General features: G+C 37.2%; 1 protein-coding gene across 1 annotated transcript in view; it reads right to left on the bottom strand.

The window, feature by feature from the left end:
• Positions 1–1551: 1551 nt before the first annotated feature.
• The window catches only part of agmo (alkylglycerol monooxygenase), a 67343-nt gene continuing 42585 nt past the window's right edge, over positions 1552–26309 (bottom strand). Inside the window, exons 11-13 of the mRNA XM_055047314.1 lie at positions 25410–25492; positions 24148–24253; positions 1552–4002 (exon numbers count right to left, since the gene is read on the bottom strand). Coding sequence (XP_054903289.1) covers positions 3922–4002; positions 24148–24253; positions 25410–25492 — 270 coding nt within the window. The 3' untranslated portion in view covers positions 1552–3921. The remainder of the gene's footprint in view (positions 4003–24147; positions 24254–25409; positions 25493–26309) is intronic.

Here is a 26309-nt window from a genome sequence, read left to right as displayed (position 1 = left end):
CTGCCAAAAACCAACAATGAGGTTTTTTTTTTTTAAGAGCTTCTGCTTTTTTTTTTTTTTTAGAAGCAGCTAAGACCCAAATGAAAGTACTAAAACATGCAAGATATGAATTTTAGTATTTTTACTTATTGACACGACTGACAAGAATAAAAATAACTGACTGAATAATCCAACCTTTGCATCTTAGATGTGTGTTTGATTCAAGTTGAATCTTTTACATAAATAACCGATAAAAAGCATATTTAATGTTTCCACTTCGCTCCTCCTGCCTGTGATGGCGTTGAAATTCAGCCTGCTAACCATCTTGTGCCATCACATGTCCTCTCTGTGCTCATACGCAGTAGTGCAGTGTCGCAGGATTTCTTTGTATGATAATGAACATGAAAGGATGAGTCACTGGAACAATCTGTGGACCGGAGGAGGCTGCTCACATTTGTTCCCATCTGCCATGTGATGCATCAAATGCTCATCTAATACAATCAGGCGAACGCTTCAAGCCTTAGACAAGCACTTAGTGTCGATGTGGCATTGACAGCTTGGCCGATCAGGTATTTAAGTCAAATTGCTGCAATTACAGCTGCAAATCTAAAGTAGCTTTTCACATACAGGCTGACATTTCTGCTCTCTGTTCTTTGAAAACTCAGTCCAACTGAGAATCCATTTTTGGATTCTCAGTTTGATTCATGTTTGAACTTTTGACATTATTTTACCACAACCTAATTAGTGGAGTAATGTTCTTCAATTTCTTTGGAATATGCAGGTTGTTGTGAATTACATGTTTATGAAATCTTTAAGTTATCTGCTGGATTGGCTTCTCCATCCAGAGACAACCTGCAGAAATGACTGCCTTGCTTGAAATGCTGGCATTCAGGTAAACACACACTCATTTTCTAAAAAAGATCTGATTTCTTCATCTTTCAGAAAATTTGACATAATTATATGTATTTCTGTCCAGATTAAAACATTTTTCTTTTAGAAATGCTTTTTCCCCCATGTGGCAAAACAGTTGTACACCACTAGTTTGGTTGAAATGTATTCTTAAAGTGTATTTTCTATTCTCAAACTACCATTTTATAACACGGTCAAGTGATTATCTTTATAAAAATGCTAAATATATGAAAAAAGACTTGAAAAAAATTTGACTTTGTAATTTAGTGCCTTGAAATTGTTGCCTCTGTCTCTTTAAGAAACTCCTGCTCTGATAAACTGCCTTCAGGAAGTAATCACAATGTCACTCCTCTATAAAAAACATCCTTAACAGCACAACATTATAACATAAAATAAAGCTCAAAAGTCAATTTAAAATAATACTTCCCCTTTGAGCCCTTATTGGCATTTCCTTATTTGTTACTCTGTCAAGTGAGGCAGATTTCCCTCCTCTTCGTCGGTGAAGTCCGCACTAAACTCCAATCAATATGTCAGCTCAGTAGCCTGTTGATAAATCACTTTAATAAGCTAACAGGTGATTAAAAAACAAATTAACTGCACAGAGAAGTATTTGTATCTGTCAAAGAGCATTGTATTTCAAATTAAGATATTCTGTAAAGATAAAACTGTTTAAATGTAAATTTATTGGTTTTTCAGTAGTCATGTAGAGATCAGGATGAGGATAAAGTACATCAATAAAATTTCTAGATAATCGGGTATTTCTCCTTCTCATGCAGTCTGAAGAGGACACATTTATTTTCACTTCAATGAGAAATGTATTATTAAACTTACTGAAATAATATCCATGAAGCCATAAAATATCTGCAATCACTTTACACTGCAGAGGGAAAAAAGCAGCAAGCAGAAAACTACGTCAGCATCGATTTTTAGGATCCTAAATGTGAAAAACAAGCTGAATGTGATCTTCAGTCATCACCAGGCAACAGCAAGCAGGTTTCTAAACACATATGCAACACTAAAACAAGAAAATACAAAACTCCTTCATTTCACTTCAAAGAGAAATGTATTGATTTATTCATTTTAGTGCTGCTTTCTTGGTAAAAACATAGAAGGTAAACTCCCCTTCATTACCTTGCCATGCAAAAATGGAGAAAAAAAACACCTTTATTGACACAAAAATTATCACATTTTTAATCATAATTTGTGTTGATTTTATTTAATTGCCTTGAAGTGCAAATCCAGAACATTTCTTTGCAATTCTGTGCTACTTGGAATCATTTTAGATTATATTTACCGATGATGTGGTTTTTCATTTAAGTGTTCCTGCAGCTGCATTTCCATTAAAAATAAAATTGCTCCGTTAGAAACAATTTTGCAATTGCAGTGAAACGCAATTGAATTCAATTTAAAAAAATAAAAGAAAATAGGGGGGAAAAAAAGCATGCTGCCATTATCCTCCTCTCACAATGTCCGGTTGTTGGTCACATAACGTGTGACGCAGTTTTCCATTCATACAAAAAACTTAATTGTCGTGTCTCTATTCCTGATTACAATTTTATGGTTAATGGAAACAGCAGATCAAGAGCTAAAAGCAACACATTACATGCAAATAATCCTAACAAGGTTTACATAAAATTGAAATAAAATTGGCTTTAAAATGTCAGCAGAAGCCACCAAGATGTTGTATTTGTGCCTTGGACTCTGGTCGTTAATGAACGCCATATTTTGAAACCATGACAATGCATGTACATCCATCTAGTTATCGTTGAAAACAATTTATTTACTTACTTTTGTCATATCTTGTCGCACATTTTTACATTTTTATCTTGTCGCATGTGCTGAACTGACAGCTCCTCTAAATATCAGGTGCGGTGAATAAACCTGAGGGTCTCGACCTGGACCTTAACCGCCGTGTGTCTGACTGCGGCCTCAACCCGAACCCCAACAAAAGCCCTTAAAACACCAGAACCTTCGCAAGTAGCGAGGTGCCATCTCACATTATATAACCGGAGGAAAAAAGCCCTAAAGGTTCTGGTTCATGACAAGCAGCTGATGTGTTAGCAGATCAATAACACCATTTACAGTAACGCAGCGGTCGAAGAGATGTTTGGGTTTCATTCTCGTGTTGGCAGAGTTTTGAATCAGTTGATTTGTAATCATACGATTACAATATAAAATGAAACCTAGAAAATAAAAGTACGAGCCAATTTTTATGCGTTTCAACAGAAATTTGTTTCTCAAAACTGTAAATACGAACGTCAAACTGCTTCAACTTCCTCACAATACCGACTTTCTTTTTAAACGTCTGAACAAAACCAAACTATTCTGCTTTTGAATAAAATGTGAGGGGTTTTAAAGACAGGATGCTGGATGAAAAAGAGACTAATGATGGGTGATAACAGCACCATCTGCTGTGGACCATTTGTTACTCCCACACAAGATCTGGAGACTGAGGATGAATTCATCTGCCGTGTAGATGAATCTAATCAAAGCTGACGAGCTACAGGCATGAAAGAAAATATATAATTAAAAATCGAGTGTTTCTTAAGGCTCTGCATAATTTTCCTTTCATGTGATTTAAGGGATTAAGAAAAGACACAAAGAATGTAAGTACTTTGATTTCAATGAGAAATGGAAAACGGACTGTACATTGTTGAGCATCAGTTCTGTTTTAGTTTTGAAATGAGCAGCACTCAGGTTGTCTTGTGGCTCATCTGGATTGGTCCTTCACTATGGACTGCAGCACCTATGATGGCAGTGACATTTTAAACATAATACCTCTTAAAAATTAATACTGTTTTTGCACAATTATCAGCTTATTTTCTCTTTGTTAATGGCTCATTTACATAATTAAGCTTTTGTTATAAACAAGCTTGAAGCAGCTGTGCATTAAAAGGTTAAAATCAAGCAGAAGCTGATCCAGTTTCTTTTTTTCTAGTAAACTACAGCTTAATATATTGATAGATCAAAACATGCTAAGATGAAATCTTTTGAACCCAGTTGTCTTTGTTCTTCCCGGATCTTGTCGACGTCTCAGTCGTCTTTCTTCTTGATGCTAAGCAGCTGGGAGAAGCTCTGCAGGGCCCAGTACAGCAGCGAGAGGGAGACAAAGGCCTAAACAAAACCAGCACAGGGTTAGAGCTGCAGGCGTAGCGCCGTTTCACACCGACACCCGTCTGCGAGGCGCTGACACCAGAACAATGTCAAACTGGCAGAGGAGGACTCATAACAAACAGGGGATAGATCTATTGAAGAGCTAAGGTGGAGATTTAAATTACTGAAATGTCACAAGTTCAGTTATGAAAAGATACAGAAGGAAGACAACAATAAAAACACAAAATCTTCTGTTTTTGTATCTCTTTTTTTTCTTCGCTTTTTTCTTGTTAGGTCCTTTAGATACGATTTTACCTAAAAATATTTCCAAACGCATATATACATTTTATGTTAAAATTTACTGCGTTTATCCAACAATATTATAACGGTCTTACATTCAATTGAAAGTCGTTTGGGTTTTAATGTTTAATATATATCTAAAAGCAACATGCAAATCCGTTTACATATTCTATAATACAAAGTAACTAAATATAATTTTAAAATGCAAGAACAGCATACATTTAATAGTACCAATATTTATCATCTCACAGGCAAAACCAATTTATTTTTGTCATTTCTGCTTTACTATTTACTGACAAAAATTGCAAATTACATACAAAGACCTTTCAATCTACAATGTTCGCTATGGTAAAACGGCAGCCGTAGAAAGTTTGGTTTCTGTCTCGTTTTAGTCATGAACCACAGATTTAGGGACACAGCGGTGCATATAAACTTTGGTTCTGTACAAACCTCAGTTATGGAGCGGCTACGTAATGTGAGTTTGGTGCAACAAGAAAACGAAACAAATGTAGAAAGTTTGGTTTCCATTTCCTTATTTTGATGGACTCAACAATGACTGAAAAACCAACAATTCTTGTAAGTGGGAAACATTATATTATTCTTTAAGAACATAACAGTTAATTAAAAAATATCAAACATGGGCACATTTATACTTCTTAAGTAGTTAATTTTATTTTAAACTTGGTTTGGGATTTAATTACATCTGCTATGTGTTACAGTTATCATTAAATAAACTAGGAACCTGGCAAAGAGCAGATCTTTTTTAAAATTATTTTTGCAGAGACTGATGGTGGATAAATGTACACAGTTGAGTATGTTGACATTCAGTTTATTTTACATGTATCTGGTTGGGTATTTTACAAAAGTAATCAGATTTACATTACGGTATTGGCTGATTTAAATGGAACAATTATTCATATTTTAGCTGTTTGTAAAAGCTTGAACTTTTCTAAAGAGTCAGATACGTGTTTCTTACAATCAATGATGTTGATATTCTAATGAAGATCTGATGCTGAAATACTAATTAAATCTCCTGTATTTTAAAACAAATTGTCAGCTTGAAGACCAGAAATCAGTTGCTGAAAGTTGTATGTAAAAGACTGATTGCCACCTCTCTTCTTATATCCAAACTAGCTGTTATTCAAAATAAATATTTCAAAAAGAGGATGAAATATTGCTGAACTTTCCTGACAGCTTCGGATTAGTCTGCAAACACTTGTGGAAGAACGAGTTGCTCTGTGAAAGGATGCCACCTGTGCAATAAGCTCAGTCGTATAATTTTCTTGCTACTTCAGATTAGCTGAAGCACAATGATTTAGTCAGAGATTATGGGTTTAACAGTAGCTGTGTTTTTATTAAGCATAGAATTAAGCAATTTGAAATTGGCAAAATAAATTTACTTAATGGAAACAATAAAAAAAAAACTCATGTTTTTTGGTCAAATGTTTACACCTGGTTGTTACAGTGGGATTTCACATGAGTCACATGATTAACAGCCAGATGTTACTACTGGCAGAAATGACAACAGGAACTGGTAGGAGGATGATGGTTTGTTGTTATTTTGTCGGGTTTTTGTAAAACAATGTGGAGCTTTCACAGCATCACACAGTTCATAAAACGTGTGTAATTCTAACGTGTTGAATCCATAGCATTTCTATAAAATAGACTACAATGTCCCCAAAACACCACAAACGTAGCCGTTCACAAGAGGTTTGTTGTTCCAACGCCGGTCTCCTCTGCTGGCTGAATTATGAATATAATCTCATGCAACTGTTTATATTCTTCGCTGACAGGATTTTAAATGACTTATTAAAAGAACAATATTATCCACGTTTGATTTTAATGTATTTTCTCAATGAATGAAAACACTGCAGTTGTGAAATTGTTTTTCATTGACATTAGCAGGATATAAATAAGGATTTGAGTCCATCTGTCATGGAAATGCAGCCAAACGATTATCCACTGTCGCCTCATGCTTGTTCTAGACTGTGGCAAATCAGTGGCTCAATGCAACTGGCTGGACTTTCTTACTGAACTGAATTCAAATACAGCTGCTACCTTATTAATCGCTACAGACTGAACATGGGGTGTGACTCAAGTTTATGTATGAAGAGGATGAGCAAGTACTTTTGGAAGTATTGTATATTTTAATACATATAAAAATGCACAAAACGTATTTATCTTCAAATTAAAAATTAAAACTTTCACATTGCTAAACAGGGAATCCTGGGAGATCTTCAAGCTCTGAACGTTGTTGTATTGCTTTGGAGTGGAATGCTGAAGATAGACATTTTATCTGTTGTGGGAATTAGTATTTAAAACATAAAAAATACATATTGTAATGATATTAAAAAACAATCCTAAAGCTGATATCTGGTTCATGTGGTTACAGATATAGATTATTTGAAGATCAGAAAGATTAATAGAAATCTCCTTAATCTCCCATGTCATCACTTTCTTAAAACAATGGCTGATGTGATTTTGGAAAAAGAAAATCGCCTGGTGTGGTCTCCTGCTGCTGTAGCTCATCTGCATCAAACTTCCAGACATGTTGGCTTTAATAAAGAAATATAAGCTTTACAACACTGAAACAAAGATCACTGGTGAACTATTATAAATGATTTGGACCTGCCTAAGCCATCTTGTGATGTGGACAAACTACAGTAATCTGAATTAAATAAAAATAACATTATTATACATCACAAAGTCAACATGTTATTTTGGCAGCATTGCAAATTTTTGCTGCTATTTTGAATAATAGCAACTAGATAATGTAGGTCAGGGGTGTCCAAAGTGAGGCGCATGGGCCGTTTGTGTACACTGGACTGACTCTGTGCAGCCCCCAACTGCGATGAAAAAATGTGTAGATTCAGAGGGAGATTTAAAAATTACCAACATAATTTTGGTAACAAAATTTTCTCACCAATGTTTAACAAAATGTAAAACCAAGAGACATTTACTGAAAAGCTAAAACAGGTTTTATTCTTTTTTAGACTTGGTTAAATATGGCAAACGTTTGGAAGGAAAGCGTCACAAACCCTGATTTATTCAATTGAGCCAAAAAGAAACTGAAAACTAATTTGTCCAGCTACTTTATTTGCTTGATTTTAGGTTATTTTTTGCTCTGTAACTATTTTGAGTCTACAATTTTGGAAAAAAGTTTGGACACCATTGATACAGTTAGTAAAAAAACTAGGAGAAAATGCTCAGTGTGACAGTAACTGAGACAAAACAGTGAGACCTGTGAAATGCTGCCGGTCTCAGGATGATGTTAAAAATGTGACTTCAGAGGTTAAGTTGCGGGTCCCGTCTCTTGACACTCTCCCGACCGGGTCACAGAGGTCGCAGCCATGGGGGACTCAGCTATTCGGAGAAAACAGGGTGAGGGGGGGGACGCCTCTGCCAGAAACAGCCCTCGCCTCCACCCCTCGCTGAGTTCTGGCCCATAAACTGCATCCTACATCTCAGCCCAAGCCAAAAGCAGAACGCTGTCCGTCACAGGAGAAAGAAGGCAGAAAAAAAGAGACATTTTCCTCCTTTTTCTCGGCACAGCAGCTGTTTTTCTGCGAGGGTTTTGACGTCTCAGTACCTGCTCTGAGATCAGCCGTCCTGCTGTTAGAAAACAGGAGCCAAATGATCGATGAGCCGCAGAAGCCGAGGGGATTCAGTCAGATTAAAACATGGTGGATTTCTCCGTTAGTGACTCTGAGCCACATTCACAGGACATCCTGTAGTTTTAGCATTTATATAAAAATGTTTTGCACTGTCAAGGCAGATGAACACAAATGGACTTGAAGAAAAAGGTCTTAGATAGAGAAATTATTACAGGGGATTTTTATTTAAAATCAAAATGATTTGAAAATGTTTCTGGCACAAAAGCAGAATCTCTCAAATGCATTAATTTCTGATTTTATTTTTTTCAAAAACATGTAATTTTGCTTTTCCCAAGTAAGACAATAGATATTAATGGACGTTTAACGTATTTCAAACACTGAGAAAAAGAAAAAGTAAAAAAAAAGTCTAATTTATAGTAAAATACCGACAGCAAAATTTTACGGTATGAATATGTTATAATTCTGGCCACTACTTAAGCATATATTAGAGACATTTTTGTATTTTTATGTTATGTTATGATTTGGCAAAAAATTGCATTTTAATTTTACTTAAAATGCAAAAAGATATGGTTTTCCTTTTATTTCCAGAATTTTGACAAATATTTATAGTATTTTCTTAAATATTTGTATTTTTATGCACATCACTTATACTTAACTAATATTTTACAGTATAGATATATTAATTAATTAAGAAAAACGTCAAAATATAAAATTTCTTGTTTGACACAAAATGCATCAAAACAGCAGACTTTTTCTACTGCTGTTCAGTACTTAATGTGCATGTTTTATACCTAATTATCAAGGTTCTAATCAATTTCAGTATTTTGCTATACATTTAGATATAATACAACAAAGATAACAATTTAAAAAAATATCTAAACTACAACAAGAAAAAATATGAACTTTTGTTTTAAAACTTTCCCTTCTTCCATTTTCTGCTTGAATAATAACTAATTATTTTTGCATCACATAAAGAAAGAAAAGCACTTTTAAAAAAACTCAAATGAAAAAAGGATTAAAACAAAATGGTTTCTCTGGTAGAAACATCTCTCATCTCTAACTACTAATCGATAGTGAAAAATGTCAGAGTTAAAGATCACTACGCTTTCTTCAAAAATGTGATGAAATCCACTAAATTCAAATCAAACATGAGTGGCTGAAAGTCCAAACTCCCTCAAGTCAAAACAGATGGAAGATTTCCAAGCTCCACCGTGTCTTATTTTTTTTCTTATTTGGTGACGGACAACGATGGAAAGCAGAACGAAAACCTGGCAAAAAAACGTGCAAATCATGTTTCACTCAAACTGGAGACCAGAACATGACAAGGAGCTTCCATCAAAGCCGCATGTGGAGGGCACCTATTTTTCTTCTGTTCGTCGCTCCTCATTTATCCTCCGTTTGAGCTACATTTTAATACGCTCTGCGGAAATCCATGTGGGACAGATTACATGTGGAAGGAAGCAGGTCTGATCGTCCACAAATAAGCACCGCGATCTTTTCCAAAGAGGAGAGGTCAGCACATCGACTCACACTCAGAGGGAAGTTAGCGAAGCGTTGTAACGCAAAACGCCCAAAGTATGTGGTTTTCGAAAGAGGTTTCTACAACTCTGTTGACCTTAACTCATCCAGTGAGAGCATGTGGTCAGGTTGCTGTAATGCAGCGCAGAGAAAAAGCTTCAGAGGTAAAGGAATCATTGGTCATGCTTCTTGATATTCAAGTCATATATTATGCTGCGATGTAGGGCAGTTGTTAGTAGCCCTGACACAATAAGCAGTAAATCTATTAATTATACAATATATTATAATGAGCTCAGTATTTTTTCTCTTTCCTTTCTCTCTTTCTACCAAAAACTGGATGACTAAGTCTAAGTCAAATACTTTAACCCTTTTTTTGAAGGATAATTTTGTTTACAGAGATGCCAGAATTAATTTAACTGGTTGTTTTGTTTGTTTATTTTGGATATTTAAAATGTCTTCCAGTTTTAGTGCTAAATGTTCATTGCATCTTAAAGTTCAGTGATCTTTGAGAAGATGTTCTTGTATTATTGCGCCATTACTGCCATTATTTCACTTAAAAATGCTCTCAAATGCTCTCTGTTCTGTTCGAAACAATAATCGTTTATCGCAATAACTTCTGGGAGAATTTATTTTCCAGCAAAGTCGTTGCCTTGTAAGCAGGAGAGCCAGGATTATAATCCTGAATAGTTTTTGATCAAATTAAATTCAAATTTTGAAAAAAAAAAAAAAAAAACATAAACCAGACAAACCAAAATTTACATATAAAGAAAAAAAAAAAATAAATATATATATATATATATATATATATATATATATATATATATATATATATATATATATATATATATATATATATATATTATATTTACATTTACTACAATGGAGAGAAAACAAACTATATTTTTTCTTCTACTGTTTTGGCTACAATTAATGTTTGAAAAAGACAAAGCTAGAATGGATTATGCTGCACTAAGAGATTTGTGAAATCTTCACTGTATTGTTAATAAAAAATAAGAAATTCTTGCACTCTACATGTCGAACTACATCTGTCTGAAAAATAAAGTTTAAGCCTCATTTTGTAAGTAAAACACAATTTGATCAGCTGCAGGTTTGGCTGAAATTGACATTTATGCTGCTACTTTTTCAAAATAAATATCATAGCAATCGCGTCGCACATTATTTCACACCAGACGCTTCACTAACCTCAGCATGCTGGATGTGAAACTTAAAATTTTGACTAATTTTAATCACTTGGGGGTTTACACACAGCGTAGTTCAGTTGATTGTTAGCAGAGCAGAAGAAATTTGACACCTTTGATCCCAATGCGCTCGCACTATTCAAACTCGGACAACTCCAAAAGTTATTTCACAACATCCAGTCAAGTTGAGCAACGCTGGATGTACACAAAGCATCAAGGAGATTCTGCAAACACCCACTTCAGTACCAGCAGTAATAAACTTCCAGCCTTCAGCGGGTTAACATCGCAGAACCTCGCTGCTCTCCAACACAGCTGCACTCGTGATTGAAATGAAAACAAGGCAGAATGGCTGCTGTCAGACATGTGATATATGACCTGCAATGGGATGTTTCCAGAGCTCCCTCTCCATATGGCTGCCTACAGTCCACCAGACCCAGCCTGAACTGAACTACAAGATAATTCACAATGCACTGTGGAGGTGGGTGGGTGTAGTGTGCTGAATTTGTGGAAATATGAAGTATGTTTCTTAACAGTTCCTGAAAAATGCATTCTGAGTTTTTATGCACAAAGTTTAAGTGACAGAAAGTGTAAGACCACAGATTTGGAACACAACAAAAACACAAATACTTTAGTTTTTAGTGTAAATAACTTAGAACACGTGAAACAAAAGAGCTTGTTTTAAGTCAACAATTTCTTTAATACTGATAAAAAAAAACAGTTCTAGTTTCTCTGGCACTTATTTATAACTAGCACTAGTAGTGTCGTTCTTTGGTCGTTTTCAGCTTGATCAATTTCATTTTTCTGATCACATGCGACGCTCCACTGACACTCTTTAATGTGGATGGTGTTACTGAGTGAAAGAGACTTGGATTTTCAGCAACAAGTTGTTTTGAAAAGTTAGAGGAAGACCAACAATTTTGTTTTTGAAGAAATTGTGTTTTCTTGACATGTTGAGGCACATTTATTCAGGCAGGACAGTGCAAACCTTTCAGGAAGAAATAGGAAGGCAGAAGATTACAATAAAAAAGGAAACTGAACCAGACATTTAAAGGTCAGTGTTTTACAAAAACTGGAGACCCCAAACAGGCTCTGATCGATGAGAGAATGGCAGCAGAAGACCTAAAATACATCAAAAGAACCTCAGAAAACTTGAAAAACTGTTAATCAAAACCAATTTAAAAGATTACAGGAAATCCTGAATGCTCAGACGCAAACTGTGGAGAATTGATTCAAGTCAGAAACCAAGAAACTTTACTGAAAATGGATAGAAATGAATGTAGTCATTAACAGAAATGGCCTAACGCAAAAAAAAAAAAAATAGCTAAAGAAAAGAGCAGAAAGTTTATTACCGTGATATGCATCAACACCACAAGCAAATAATCAAATAATCTGCAAAGCTACACGGGTCATTTCTAACAAAGAAAGCTGACATAACATCTGTTAATTCCACCATAAGTTACTTAAAAGAAGCTCAAAAACTTTCCATTTTTAGCAAGGCATAGATGAAAGAAATAATGGCCATAAATTAAATCCTTTTAAAAAGGCTGAGGGGTAATGTGGAAAAGTTTCTGTCAGCCCTGTTCGCACACGGAGAACTTCCTGTGCGTTCATTACGAGCAGATCTACAGCCTGCGCGCCGGGCGGACTCAGGAAGGATACGCTGAGCAGGTTAATGTCCCACCAGAGGCTCCGTGCAGCTCCATCTGAAACGCTGCCATGAGAAATATCGCAGTTCCACTCCCACGCGCTCAACGCAGAAAGACGGACATGGGGCGGCCAGACAAAACACATGTTAAACAGCAGTGGCTTCATGTGAAAGTGTAGCAAAACACAGCGCAGTCTGATGGTGTGCCAGTTTAAAATGCTACAGTTGTTTAGATGTTTTTCCTGCTAACATCTGGTATTTGCAGGGGTGTACTTTGTGTCTCTTAGAGGACGACATGCGGGGGTCAACAGCTCGTGCAGATTACCACGCCACATTGAAAACACGAGATAAAAACCCAGAGGATTTCTATTTTCATGCGTCTTGAATTCACTTTGCATCTCATCATCCGCCGGAGATGCCTGGGTGGCGAAACAGAGGTAAAGAAAAGAACAGTGTGCTGCAAAAACGCAGAAAAGCAACAATGAAACCAAAGAAGATCCACGACAAAGTATTTCACTCCTGATAAGTTGCTTCTCTTTTTGCTTTTAACCAAACTAAATGTTTCAGATAATCCAGCTGCATGTTCACGCTGCTCAGGTTGAAAAAGAAAGTGTTTTGTTGTTGATTTAACATTCAGAAACCACTTGCTGCTGTATTGTTGGCTGTGCTTGTGGCTCTACTTCTACTTTTCAAAGATGAAGGGTCGTATAATTGCATTTCTCTGCAGCCATTTTCATGTGCAAGCAGAAATATGGAGTTGGGGGTTTGGCCAGCAGCAACTTTTCTGGATTTAAAGTGACAAGAGGCTCATTGTGAAAGGAGCTCAAAATAGGCAGACTAAATTGTTATTGTCTAATAGTGATTTTCCTGTAGGACAGATTAGAGGGACTAGTTAACCTAATAATCATGTCTTTGAATTGGCTCCAGGCTGGGATTTGGACCCAGGACCTTCTGGCTGCAAGGCAACATTCATACCAATTGGATACTGATCAAATCACACCAGGTAGTCCAACTCTGAGGGTCTCTAAATTCCTACAAATGATGTAAAAATACTTATTGGCATTTATTGTAAATACTAATTCGTAGTTATTGCCGTTTGGGGTGGGACAGCCAAAATTAAAATGAAAAATCAATATTTTGAGCATTTTAAATGGAGCAAAGAGGAGACATCGCTGGGTGTGATGCGACTCCAACGACCTGTTAGTGACACATCTTTCCAGTCTCCTGCAATCTGTTTGCTGATACAAAAGAACGCTAGCTGACTCAGTTGTTGAAACGTTTGGGGCCAAATGTTCTTGAAGTCATTTTGTTTTCCTGCCACATGGGTGGCTTTCTGCAGAGTCCAATGAGGATCTAATCAGCGACAATCGGCTCATCCGTCTCTGTCAGCGAGAGTCAAGGCACTGGCACCGCAACAAAACTGGTAAACAAAGATGGATTGCGAAGTTGCAGTTTATTTGGATAAGACAATGAGTAGGACGTCTGAAACAGGATCAGAGCTTCTATTTTGAGGTTGGAAGATTAGAAAATAAAGAGATCTGACATTCAGGAGGGTAGGGCCTGCGATCATGAAGCAGAAAATTAACCAAGCACAAAGCAGATAAACATCCCACCTTGATTTTTCAGCAATGTCTGCGGAGAGAGGGGTCAGGGCCTCTGAGTCGAAGAAATCCTCAACAAGACTTTATTTTAGGGAGCACAGTGAACATAGATGATAGATGATTTTAACATTTTTGTCCAGTCATTATCCAACTTAGGTTTTTTCAATCGTTTGATTTATAAACTTCTTGTCTAAAGCACCCCAAGATCAGATGCACTGCAAACATACTGCTCTTATTTAATTTGAAGTCATGTTTCAAATGTCAGACATCCACATGCTTTCTCATCATAATTTTTAGATTAACTTCTGAAATGACCTCATGACCACATGGTGGGGTCCTGACCTGCTGAGGACTTCTAATGTCTCTTTATTCTCCATTTTTTGATATTTGATGAGCAAACCTTTAGAAATGGCTGCTAACAAATGTAGAACCGTACAAGACGTAGAGCCTCCTGCACAGCCAAGCGATTAAAAGTTTTGACTGCAGCAAGTGGAAAGTCAACAACAAACCATTTGCCTTTTCCAGCAGCCGCTGCACAGAGAATACAGCGGTAAAACCAGCTGACCAAATGTGCTGGAGCTCTGCTGTGGCTGCCCGGCAACAGGCTGGGGTTGCTAGACGCAGTTATGACTTGATCATGAGGTTTTGAAAAAGACTCATTTTTTTGTGTATTTAGGATAATTGTTTCATATCTTTGGCTTTTCTCCCCACATCTTATTAAAGGATTCATTTGTCTAAAATTGTCAGTTTTAGACATTGTGACTGAAATAAAAGATGGATTTATTTTAAAGGTTTTCAGATATTTTTACCAGGACATGTTTCCTGCAAAACAAAGTTTTAAAGTTGATTCGTTATCGTTCTTTTCACTTTGTGCCTGTCAGGAGGCTCACGTTTTATTCAACTGCTACGGTTTGGGTCTGATCTATTTCAATTGATTAATGCTTCCTATTAAATTCTGTTTATTTTATGGTTTTAATTACAAATTATTTTAGCTTTTACAGGCCGACAGGGAGAATGTAGTTGTTTTTCTCCAGTTTTTGTCTAACATCAATCACTTAAAATGTTGCAACACAGGATCTGAAGTCTTTCGGAGTCTGAAGCCCCCCACAGCCTTGCAGATCCTGGCAGCAAGAAACTTTTTCCAGCTCGCTTCAGGCAAGATGCTGCAGCTGGAAACGTTGTGGAAAGAAAAGTGGCCAAGCCTGCACTCAGCAGCATTTTGATAGATTTTCTGCAAATAAAAATTTGCAAAATTCTCAACTGGATATTAATACGTCTTTAATCATTTGCGCTGATTTATAAGCCGCTTCTGCTTTATGTGCATTTCAAAGGAGTTTCCGTCGGGCTCAATCTGCCAAAGCTGTTTAAAAAAATGGACGAATTTCTGCGAATTAGAGCACAAAAAAAAAAAAAACGAAGACAAATTAACAGCAAGTCAGAGTTGGTCATAATAAGACTTTAACTCCACAGAAGCCAAACTAAATTAGGTTAGAAAACTCCCAAAAGGCCACTTGCTGCTGGATTTCTGTGGCTCCACCTGGCAAACGGTGTGACAGCATAAACCGAGCAGTTGCTCTTTGACTGGCACAAACCCCTGCACATCGACTGATAATATTTCACACTGTGTGTACGCAGAAACACCCCGCTGTTTACTCCAGAACAGTCCGACCCGGCGTTCCTATTTCAACCCCCTCTTTCATTCCCATTTTCTCCCTGGGAGGAGATTTCCTTTCCTTTCCATTCCTGTGAGCTCTCAAATGATGTCATGCTCACCGAGTTTCCACAGCTCCAAAGGAGCCTGTTAACCTCAGCGATGCCTTTTGCTACTATTCACTCCTGCTTTCTAAAAAAAAAGGGAGCTCCAGCTAACTTCTCACACCTGAGTTTCAGTGATTGGGAAAGATACGATCAGATAACAGAAACCCTTTAACCTTTGCAGTCCTATCAGCAGGCATGATGGAAAAGACAGGGTGGGATTTGGCATTTTTAGAGACTGATAAAGTTGAAGATAAAGTCCTTTGGTGCTGAGGTGCAGTCTTTGTGTTAGGTATGACATTAATAATATTATTGTGACCTCTACGTTTGGCTGGGAAGCGTTTATCTTTCCATTTTAAACTGTCAAAGATGGTTCTAGTTTGGAAAAAGGCACAAGGATGAAAAGATGGAAAATCCTGGTTGGAAAGTGTTTTTCTTAATTAATATCCTGAAATAAAAAAAAGGATTTCATTGTTTTAATTTTGCCTGCAAAGTGTTTAATTTGCATGAGCTACCATTCCACACCATAAACTCTTTAACTGCAAGGAAACAATTCAGTAAATCACAAAAGAACAACAAACCAAAGCCTTTGTAATTATTCTGTTTGGGGAAAACTAAAAAAGAAAATACAAGGATGACAATAAAAGCAGCTATAAGTCTTGAAGTTAATGTTCATCTATTGTTAGCATAAATATGCAAGAAACATTGTCTCTCTCTCTCTCGCTCAACCAAAGACAGGTGTATTTTTTATGAACTCCCCTCGTAAATTGCTGCGGCTTCACTAACAGCTAGTGGTCATTGAAGAGAAAAGGCTCTGAAGTTGCTGCTGAATGCACGGTGTCTGCGCTCGGCTGCAGAGCTTGTTTTCACGTGCCTTCAGGCAAATCCAGGAGCCCACACAGCACACCGTCCTGGGTTACATTATTGCAACCTGCATGCCACCACATTTACAGACTATTGCAGTAAATGCGCCCTCACACACACCCACTGGCACGAATTAAAGCAAGAGATTACCATCCAATAAACTATAACGGCTCTACAAACACATTACCATCCTGCTACACCCAGTTTCACTTCGATGAATTTACTCGTCAAGTTAAATATAAAAATTATCTAGTTTTGTTTTGTTAATCAGGTTTTGAAATTGGTTTGTTGTTGTTCACATGAGGTTAGAGTCAAACAGAGTCTACATTTTAACGCAGCTTGTGCCGATTCCTTTAATCTTCATAGATCAGTGATCGGCCGATACTTTATATTTGCCTCAAATAAAAACTGCAGTCTTTAATAATTTAGTAGCTTGAAAAATTTTAATAGTTCAAACCAAAATATACCTCATGTATTAATAAAGTGGAAACTGTCTAGGCAATAAAACATAAACATTTACAGTAGCAGCCAATCAGTAGCTACGTTTCCATAAAATATGAAGAAATCTTTATCTTTAATCTGCTAATGTAAAAAAAAAAAAAACATACAAAATTTTTGAAATTTCAGTGTTTAAATAAGAAATGAAAGTAAAATCACACGTGAATAAGTAAAAGCTGTTAATAATAATGGCAGCGACAGACGTAAACAGGCTGTCACTGTCACTCCTCTGATTGTCTATTGGCCAATCAGAGGAGACATCAGCGGCATGTTTGCCCACTCCCAACTGTCACTATCACTTCCTGTCGCCTACTTTGTCATTCCTGCCAGTAGTAACATCTGGCTGTTGATTATGTGACTTGTGATGTGAAAAACAACATTTCCATTGCAGTTTTGTGAAATGTGTCTATTTCAATATGGCTGACAAACCACCTCATCCTAGTGCAGAAACATTTTTATCAAAAAACGTGTTTTTGTTTGTTTCGATATTGACATGTTTCCATTAAGCAAATTTATTTTCATAATTTCAATGTGCAGTTTTACGGTTCATGGAATCACAGTTTACGTCCAGGACAATAAATGGCACTCCTGGATTGGCTGCTTTGTAAACCAATCAGATTGAGCCCAGGTAGTTCAGCTCCCCAAGCTGCATTTTTAAAAAGACTAATTTAGATATTCACTTCAAAACAACCACCATCCCGATGGTAATTAATAAAATTTTCCTCATAATCTGGAGTTAGGTTAAAACTGTGAATACTGAAGGCCAACGAGAAATGCCTTCACATGCACAGAGACTAAAATGTGTCAAAAAAGTCATATAGACAATCTCTCAACATCAGCTGCCACAAATTCTACATCAAATTTCTTTCTGAACTTTGACTGAGCCGTTGCAACAGATGGATAGGTCTTCATATAAATCACAATTAGCTTCCACTCAGTTAGTTTGTCTTGCAGGATTTTGCTCTGGTCCTGCTGACAAAAAGCTTCACAACATGATGCTGCCACCAAAATGTTTCACTATGGCAGCACTTCTCAACTGCGGTCCTCAGGGAGAACTGCCCTGCATGTTTCAGATGCGTCTCTGTTCCAGAACATCTGATTCAAATAATTGCATGACCTCCTCTGCTTGCATCAAGTGCAGCAGAAGCCTGTTAATCATCTACTTGTTGAAGTGATGTGGAGACATGAATCCCTCAGACATGCAGGGAAATGATCTCTGAGGAACGGTGCACTATGGGAATCATGCGGTGTTAGTTTTCCCCACGTTAGAGTTTTGTATTTGGGCCAAAAGGTTTAATATTCATCTCATCTGATCGAGTCAAATACTAGGATTAAGATAAACTGCAAACAGGACCGTCTTCTTCTTTCATAACAGCTTTATTCTTGGTACTCTTCCATAAATGACAAGTTAGTCTGGTGGATTCTCCTATAAGGTATCTGCAGGCATCATGAGTCAAATTTAAGACTTTTTAAGACCCTTTTTTAATACCATCTGGACTAAAAGTTAAGTCCAAAATGATATAAATTCAGAGAAAGGTTGGGGGATTTTGCTATAATATAATCAAGCATAGCAAAAATTGTGTAATTTCTGAGTTTGTTTGTGGCTCTTGGCAGTATTTCTGTGCTTCTACAAACCTTTAACCCCCAAAGTACCAAACTTAAAGTTTTGTTTGTTTGCTTTTTTCTTAGAATATACCAGGCTTCATATGGGTTGGCAAACTTAGGTGATGAAGGTGCAAAGATGACCGTTGTCCAGCTAATTGGCAGAAAAATTACACTTACTGATGATGGACCTAAAAAAAGCTACCAAGCTAGCAAGAGTATGTTAGCAGATAATTAACGGTGGCTTCACGATGTCTGTGAGTGACAAAAAAAACCAAATACATAACACAAGATTAAATACTCCTACAATGACATTCCAGGCCAACTCACATGTTTAAAAGAAAGGCCTTGATTTTATATCCATTCATTTCAGGGTTTTCAAAGATGCACAGACAGCCTGTTCTACCCGAGTCAGGGATTTCTGCAACTCCCTCAGAGCTACTACAGGTCATGTGTGGACGGGTTTGTACTTACTGTTGCAACTGGTTTTCTCAATGCATCTTCACTGAACAAGCTACATTTATAGAGAGAATAAATTACACACAGACTGACCCTATTTACTGTAATAGGTTTATTTTGTGGTGTTAAAAGTAAGGGGTATGAACACAAATGCAATTACTTAAATCAAAAGTTGAGTGTTGGATTATGCTGCTGCAATAAGATGTGAATTTATCCTGTTATACCTTTAAATACAGAACAAGAGAAACTCCTGTTAGAACAAGAACCAAACATGGAGAACCAACATTTAGCTTTATACCTGATTAATCCAGAACAAGCTTAAGATCCAGAGTAACCCTTATTAGTTCATTAACTATGTTTTACTTATTCTTATTAAAGATGGGGAGCCAATATTTAGTTTTCTACTTTACCTTTCTGTCTTTCTTTTGTTTGTATGTCCTTCTAATTTATGCAAAACACTTTGAACTTCCATGTTGCTGAAAATGTGCTACGGAAATAAAGTTACCGTACCTACAAACCTCACCTAGAGTTTTTCTATATTTTAATAAGTGTGCAGCACATTCTAAAGGAACGTATGTCAAACTCGAGGGTTGGTGGCCAAATCCAGCCCCTCTTATATTTTTATGTGGTCCTATAGACTCTAGAGAGCCACAAAAAAATCTTCCAGATTACAATTGTGTACTTGAATATAATTGTATTAATCAAATTAGAGCACTACTGGCAATACTGCCAATTACAACTATTTGAAAATATGTTCAATTTAACTTTAGAAAGTATTCAAAAGTAGAGACAACCATTTATTCATATTTTAAACATTTGCTAATGTTGTTAATGAGGTTTTTGTCATGACATTCTGCCACCACCGGCTCTTCGAGGACATTCATAATTTGGCCCAAAATGAAAATGAGCTCGGCATCCCCGGTATGAGGTCTCAGAGACGCTGCTTACGATTAAACACACACTAACTCCTTCACACACTATCATATGAGTGGCGCAGACGTGGGTTTTTCTGAGTGGCGAGTGGGCGGCTGGGAGCGAGAGGCAGCCCTGGTTTACAGGTCAAGCCTGCAGCTTTACAAGGGAAATCTCCAGAGCCACTATAAATACCGCTGTGAGCTTTAAGGGTGCAGTATATCACACCACTGGTTTTGAAGGACCACAAACCGACCTAGTTTTTGTAGGTTTTTTTTCTTCCCCCTTCCTTTCAAACGTATAGTGAGTCTGAACACAATTAAATGTGAATTGCCCCCCTCTCTGTTTCTACAGACTGTTAATTGATTGGCGCAACTTCAAAACCCTCCGCGCAACAAAGAGCTTCAAAATCGTATATCTTTTTAGGAGGCAAAAATTTGGGGGTGGGTTCAATTTCTTTTTCTTTGCTGTACTTTTGAACAAAGGGGAGGAAATATGTCAGAAACCATTGTGAATAAATTGCGAGGATTTTCTCTGAGCCCCCACCTGCAGGCAAGACAGTTATCCAGCTAAACCTGATGTACTGCGACTTGAAATGAGCCCTAATGAATCGCTTAAAGAAACATCTGCACAGTGACACAGCAGAGCAGCATGTACAGCATAAATCAAAAGGCCTTTTTGCTCTCCAGCTGGCTGCTTATGCGCTTCATTTCAGGCGCGCTTTCTGAAAAAGAATTAATTCAGTTTTATTAGATTTCACGGTGAGAAAAAAAAAAAAGAAAAGAAAAGGTGGGAAAACCTTGGGTTGTCATTTGAACACCTTCGCGGCCCAGATGTGGAGTCAAAGGACGTAAAAGAGGCGATGGCAAATCTCAATGGTCTGAGCTAGTTAGTGGCAGACGACACTAATTGTTTCCAGAAGTGTTGCACTGATTCACGCCGGCCGGGACATCAAGCAGTCAGGGCTGTGCAGGGAGAAAAGGAGGCAGCTGGAGCGGAGGGAGGGCAAATAATGAGAGGTCAGCCTCCATCTACAGTCGAGCTGCCAGAGCCAGAAAGGCACGCCAATTTTATGGTCAATTGGGCGACGCATCTGGCCTCGTAGATCACAGGGCTGCGGGGCAGGACTTAGCACCCGGCTCAAACGCGTTTTACTCACACAAAACAGACCACACAGCTCACACAATAGTTAGAAACACAACGTCGAGCAGGAGATGTTTGAAGATGCTCAAGTACGAGTTTTAAGTGCTGAAGCGTCCAGCCATGATCAAAGGAGGAAAACATATATACCCGAATCCACATATATTAAACAATTTTGTTGTTTTTTATTTGTCCTGAATGTATTCATCTTAAAATATGATTGTTTTGTGTCATTGTTTGCTATTTGTTCTCTTATCAGGTTATTTTGTAGATCAATACTTCTTTTTGTTGGTCTGTAATTTTTGTTTTGCGTGCATTAATTGTTGCATTTAAAAAAAAGGGAGTGTTTTTTTTTAATGTTTTTATAGTATATTTGGGCAAATGAATATCAATTTTAAGAGCATTTTAAATAATTAAAATAATATAGATAATAAAAAAATAAAGAACAGATACTTTAAAATGCAATTCCTAGTAAAGAACAGAGAATAAATCAATGAAAATAAATATCTCAATAAACACATATTGATCAATATCAATAGATAATATGTCTGATAAAATATTCAATAGATTTCTGTATGCCGATCCAGAACTGCTCGGCATTCTGGGGGATGTAGGCAGAAGAAAGGCTTTAACCTGGGAGTCGGCAACCCGCGGCTCTTTAGCGCCGCCCTAGTGGCTCTTTGGAGCTTCATCAAAAATGTTTGAAAATGGGAAAAGATGTTACAAAGACGTCAAGATACTGAAACTCCTCCTCTTATCCACTGTAGGCTGAAGGTCGTGGTCTTAAACATAAACAAAGACCACTAATTTGTAGCACTTCTGAGTCCCAAAATGAGTTGTAATTCCAGGACAGAGGGTATGTCTGACATAAACTAAATCTAAAATTCAGGGAAATAACATTACACAACCATTAAAACACAGAGCCAGAAGTAACATTGTTTCAGTGCAGCAGGACCTGGTGCTTAAGAAAAATGAGAAACATCTTGGGAAAAAAATAGCTCAATAAAATTTATACATACATGACTGGATGATAACATTACTTCTTCACATACTATGCTATGCATACAGTTTGTCTGCGCTGATGAAGGTGATGACACAACAAGGAGATCTGACCAGTTTTCACTTATTTGTCCAACAATTATTTGACTGCTTGGAGGAGCTTGTAGACTGTAAACAAGACTGAAACTTATGTCTAAAAAAGGACTGAACATGAGATGCTAAGACCACGAGGACAAGGCCGTGGTATATTTTAAAATCTACACATACTACACATGAATTTTATGTAAAACATGTTTTATAGATCCACCATCATATGTAGCAGCAGTTTATGCGATATATTTACTTTCCAAATATTCTCACATATGCACTGGAGAGAAATGAAACAAAATACTGTGATAAGTTAACTATTTTAGATTGCCAGATACATATTCATTTCCAAGGAGGAGTTTGACATCTGCTGTCTGTAAGTGGACAAAGGCTTTGCGGTCCAACATATTTTCTGCACTATCTGAGTCTTTATACACATAGGACTCTGAAACCAGACAAGCTGTCAAACATAATTATTTTCTCTCAGGACATTTACAAGAGGTGTTATATTCTGAAGGGTCAGAGGACTCACCTGTTTGACAAAATAATCTCAGGGGGCATTTAACCAACGTCATGAACCGTAGATATGCTTTGCTAGCAGGGGTGGATCTGTCATCGGAGTCGACTGCAGCTGTACAGCTGAGGTAAGGTGGGAGTGCAGAGATATTTGAATCGAAGTTTGTTGATGCATTTCATGACAGATGGAGTCTAAAGTATTACCTCAACCTAATCATCTGTAAAGCTATAGCTACACATGGCTAAAATTATGTAAACTATTTGCAGCTGTAGTTAAAGGGACCAATATTTATTGTTCACATCATAGGGAAACACTGAAAATACAATATCATGCATTTCACGCCCACAATGCAATTTAATTGGAGCATCTTTGCTTATTTACTATTCCTTTAAGGTAAAAATCAATAGCAACATGCCATCTGGCGTCGACTAGTTAAAAATCTAACTCGCTGTATAAAGAAAATAATAGAAAAAGGCTTCAAAACTATTACTGACCAATGCTAATTCCATCTAAAATAATCCAATCCCCCAAAAAATATGGTAGATTGCTTTATAACTGTAACAATGAAAATGTTATGTATGCAGCTGAAGAAATAATTGTTTCTTTTCAGTTTCAAATTCAATTAATTTGTATTTTTAGATGAATGTGCAGCATAGTTCCCTTTTCCCATTAGCTAGAAATGTTACCATCACAGCATGGTAATAAAAAATTAACCAGTTTTTAGAGTCTTGCAGTGCACGAGTTGCTTTGGTAATTTCTGTTTTCTTCGTCTTTCTGGGTTTGGTTTCCATTTTAAGGCATTTGAGATCATTCTAGCTCAGAAGCCTGTAAATTTCTGAACTTCTTTATACGTTTTCCACAATGCAATTAACTTCGAAATCAAAGTAGGATGTTATCCTAAATGATGTGCAAAGGCCACCAAATGAATGACATCACTAAACAAACTCAACAGTATTATTCTGTGCACCACCCAGTCAATTAACAATTTGTGTACACGCAGTCATCAGTATATTCTTTTTCTCTTATTCTCCTTCACCTTTTCTAACTTATTTTCCATGTAAAAACAAAAAAACAGAGATTGAAGTGGTATTTTGAGCACAAATATTTTTCCTCAGTGTTCCTGGTGCAGAAACCATGAAATAATTGCATGCATAAGAAAAAGAGCAGTAAGAAGGAGACATGTGAAGTTTGACAAATGAAGTATATGAGTTAGGAGAAAAAGAGAAACACCATAAGTTTGCCAAACCGTCACAGCTTGAAACTTTCCATTGTCTGAAGCCAGCAAATCAAGAAAACATCTTCTGCCAGTAGCCTAACATACCAAAATGTTTGGCCAAAACATGTGAGGCTGAGATGAACGGGGAGAATTTGGTTTGTCGAAAAAAAACAAAATGAAATAAAAACGTCTAGTGATGCCTGCTTTCTTTTAATCTGTAGCACCGGTAGCTTAGCTCACCTCAGTGGGGGCAGAGAGTAAAGGCAAGGGGGACCTCAGGTAGCCGTACCGCATCAGCGAGACCATGACAACGCAGCGGATCGTCTCCAAGATGGCTGACGACGGCCTGCAGACACAGACGCATGAAGTCAGAGGACAGTAACAGATTGTTTTCCCTTTTTCGACAAAATGTTTCACACAATCAAACAAGTGTCAATTTTATTGACACCGATTTAATTTATTGAGGGAGGAAATCTATCAAAACCAACCGGTTTCTATGTGGGAAAGTAATCACCATCTCAATTAAAGTTCAGACTTTGACTAGGCCACTCTAAAACCTTTATATTTCGCCTTAGTTTTGCGACTTGTTGATGTGCTTTGGATTTTTGACCAACTTAAGTTTCATTTCACTCACGCATGGCTGGACCAGAGAGCCGAATTCCCGGGTTTTCACTCAATTCTGCAAACTTTCCAAGAAGTCTAGCCTTTGTGTCACCAGTTAAGAAAATATTTTCTGAACAGGGAACGCAAAAAGTTTTATTGGCAAGTTCTTGCGCCTTTTTTTTTTTTGGTAAGCAGTGGTTTTGGACCCCATTCATAGATGCTTACCCAGTTATTGTTAAGCCATGAGAAGTGACCTTAACTGGGGCAAATAAACCCTGCAGTACTTTCAATGATGCGGTTCACCAGTCTTTTGGTTTTCTCCATTTTTGGATAATGGCTATTGCCGTTATCCCAAAGTCCTAGAAATATCCTCCTCTAAACTGAGCTTGGTTTTCTATCTGTCACTAAATTTTATACTTTTTAAGCCCTTAAGGTGATGCTAAAAGAAACTGAAATAAAAACTTAGTAAGAAATCGATGAATCTGAAGTAGATTTTAAAGGTTTTCAGCAGATTATGTTGGACTGTGGAAACAATACTTTCTGGAGTTATGATGTAATTTAGAATCTGTAGGGCCACTTTAAAAGCTACGGCGTACCAGATCTGGCCCTCGGGCCATGAGTTTGACACATGTGGGTTCACATTTTAGCCTACTTCATGTTGTCAGAAGGTTCTGTTTTAAGTGATGAAGGTCTTGGTGTGGAAAGGCAAATTGGACCAAATAAATGTCAACTTATGAATTAACACAGCCAATTACTTTTCACATAAATTAATTTTGTTTTGAGATCATAATTTGCAATTATTTAATTTGCAAACAGCTGAAGTTCCAGAAAATAAAATTACAACATTTTATATCAACATTTTCAGATGTTTTATGCTAATATTAGAACACAAACTGTACCTTTGCTCGATGATGAAGCCCAGGGATGTCAGGGTAAGCAAAACATAGCTGGTCATCCCGAAAATAGTTAACTGAGACAGCACCTAGGATAGAAACACAATTTCCATGAGAAATATGAGGAAAAAATACATAAAAAACAACTAAAATCAATATCATGGTTGGTAAAGAAACATCTGCAGGAGACCTTCATGGGAGAGCGGCCGTCAACCACACGGCTGCTCGACTTTTACGTGCCAATGCCAACATAAACATGTCTGACCTTCAATGCGAGAGCACTGGCACCCATTCAACACTGCAGCTATTGCACTCAGACATCCAAAGTTTAAAGAGATGGTCTGGTCATCTTGACAGGGGATTTGACCACAGATGAACAGACTGCTGCACAAATCCCCTAAAAAGGAGCCAAAACAACCAAGAGTGGAGCAAAGATCCCGTCCAGACTCCCACTGACCTTTTCCCAGCTATTTGGGACATTCACACAAACACAAAGTCCTGGATCTAAAATGTGTTCTCTAACCTAAGGCCTTGGCTGCGGGCAGCAGCTGGAAGCCGAGCGTCCCCTGAGGATGCTGCGTGCTGTAAACTAAGGTTTATGTTTCTCTGACACTCAATACAAAGACTAACAGCCAAATCTCACTGCTCCCATACCCAGGAGGAGACACCATATACAGTCAGGATGAAATAAACCCATCCACTGGATGCAACCATGCAGTGTGTCTTTACGCTTACCCTAGCATCACAGTCCATAAAATGGGTTTTACTTCATAAGTCTTCATACGAGAGGATACAGTTATGGTGTCAGTGGGCGGGGGTTCTCAGCTTTTATCTGATTAAATTTATAACAGCCACACAGAAAACGTTGGTCCAAGTATTTTTAATCAAATGTAAAAAGTCCTTCGT

Source organism: Poeciliopsis prolifica, unplaced genomic scaffold (assembly GCF_027474105.1).
Source record: "Poeciliopsis prolifica strain line A6 unplaced genomic scaffold, Auburn_PproV2 SCAFFOLD025, whole genome shotgun sequence".
NCBI classification, from domain to species: Eukaryota; Metazoa; Chordata; class Actinopteri; order Cyprinodontiformes; family Poeciliidae; genus Poeciliopsis; species Poeciliopsis prolifica.
Note: the sequence above shows the minus strand (reverse complement) of the source record. Positions and strands in the feature narration are given on the sequence as shown.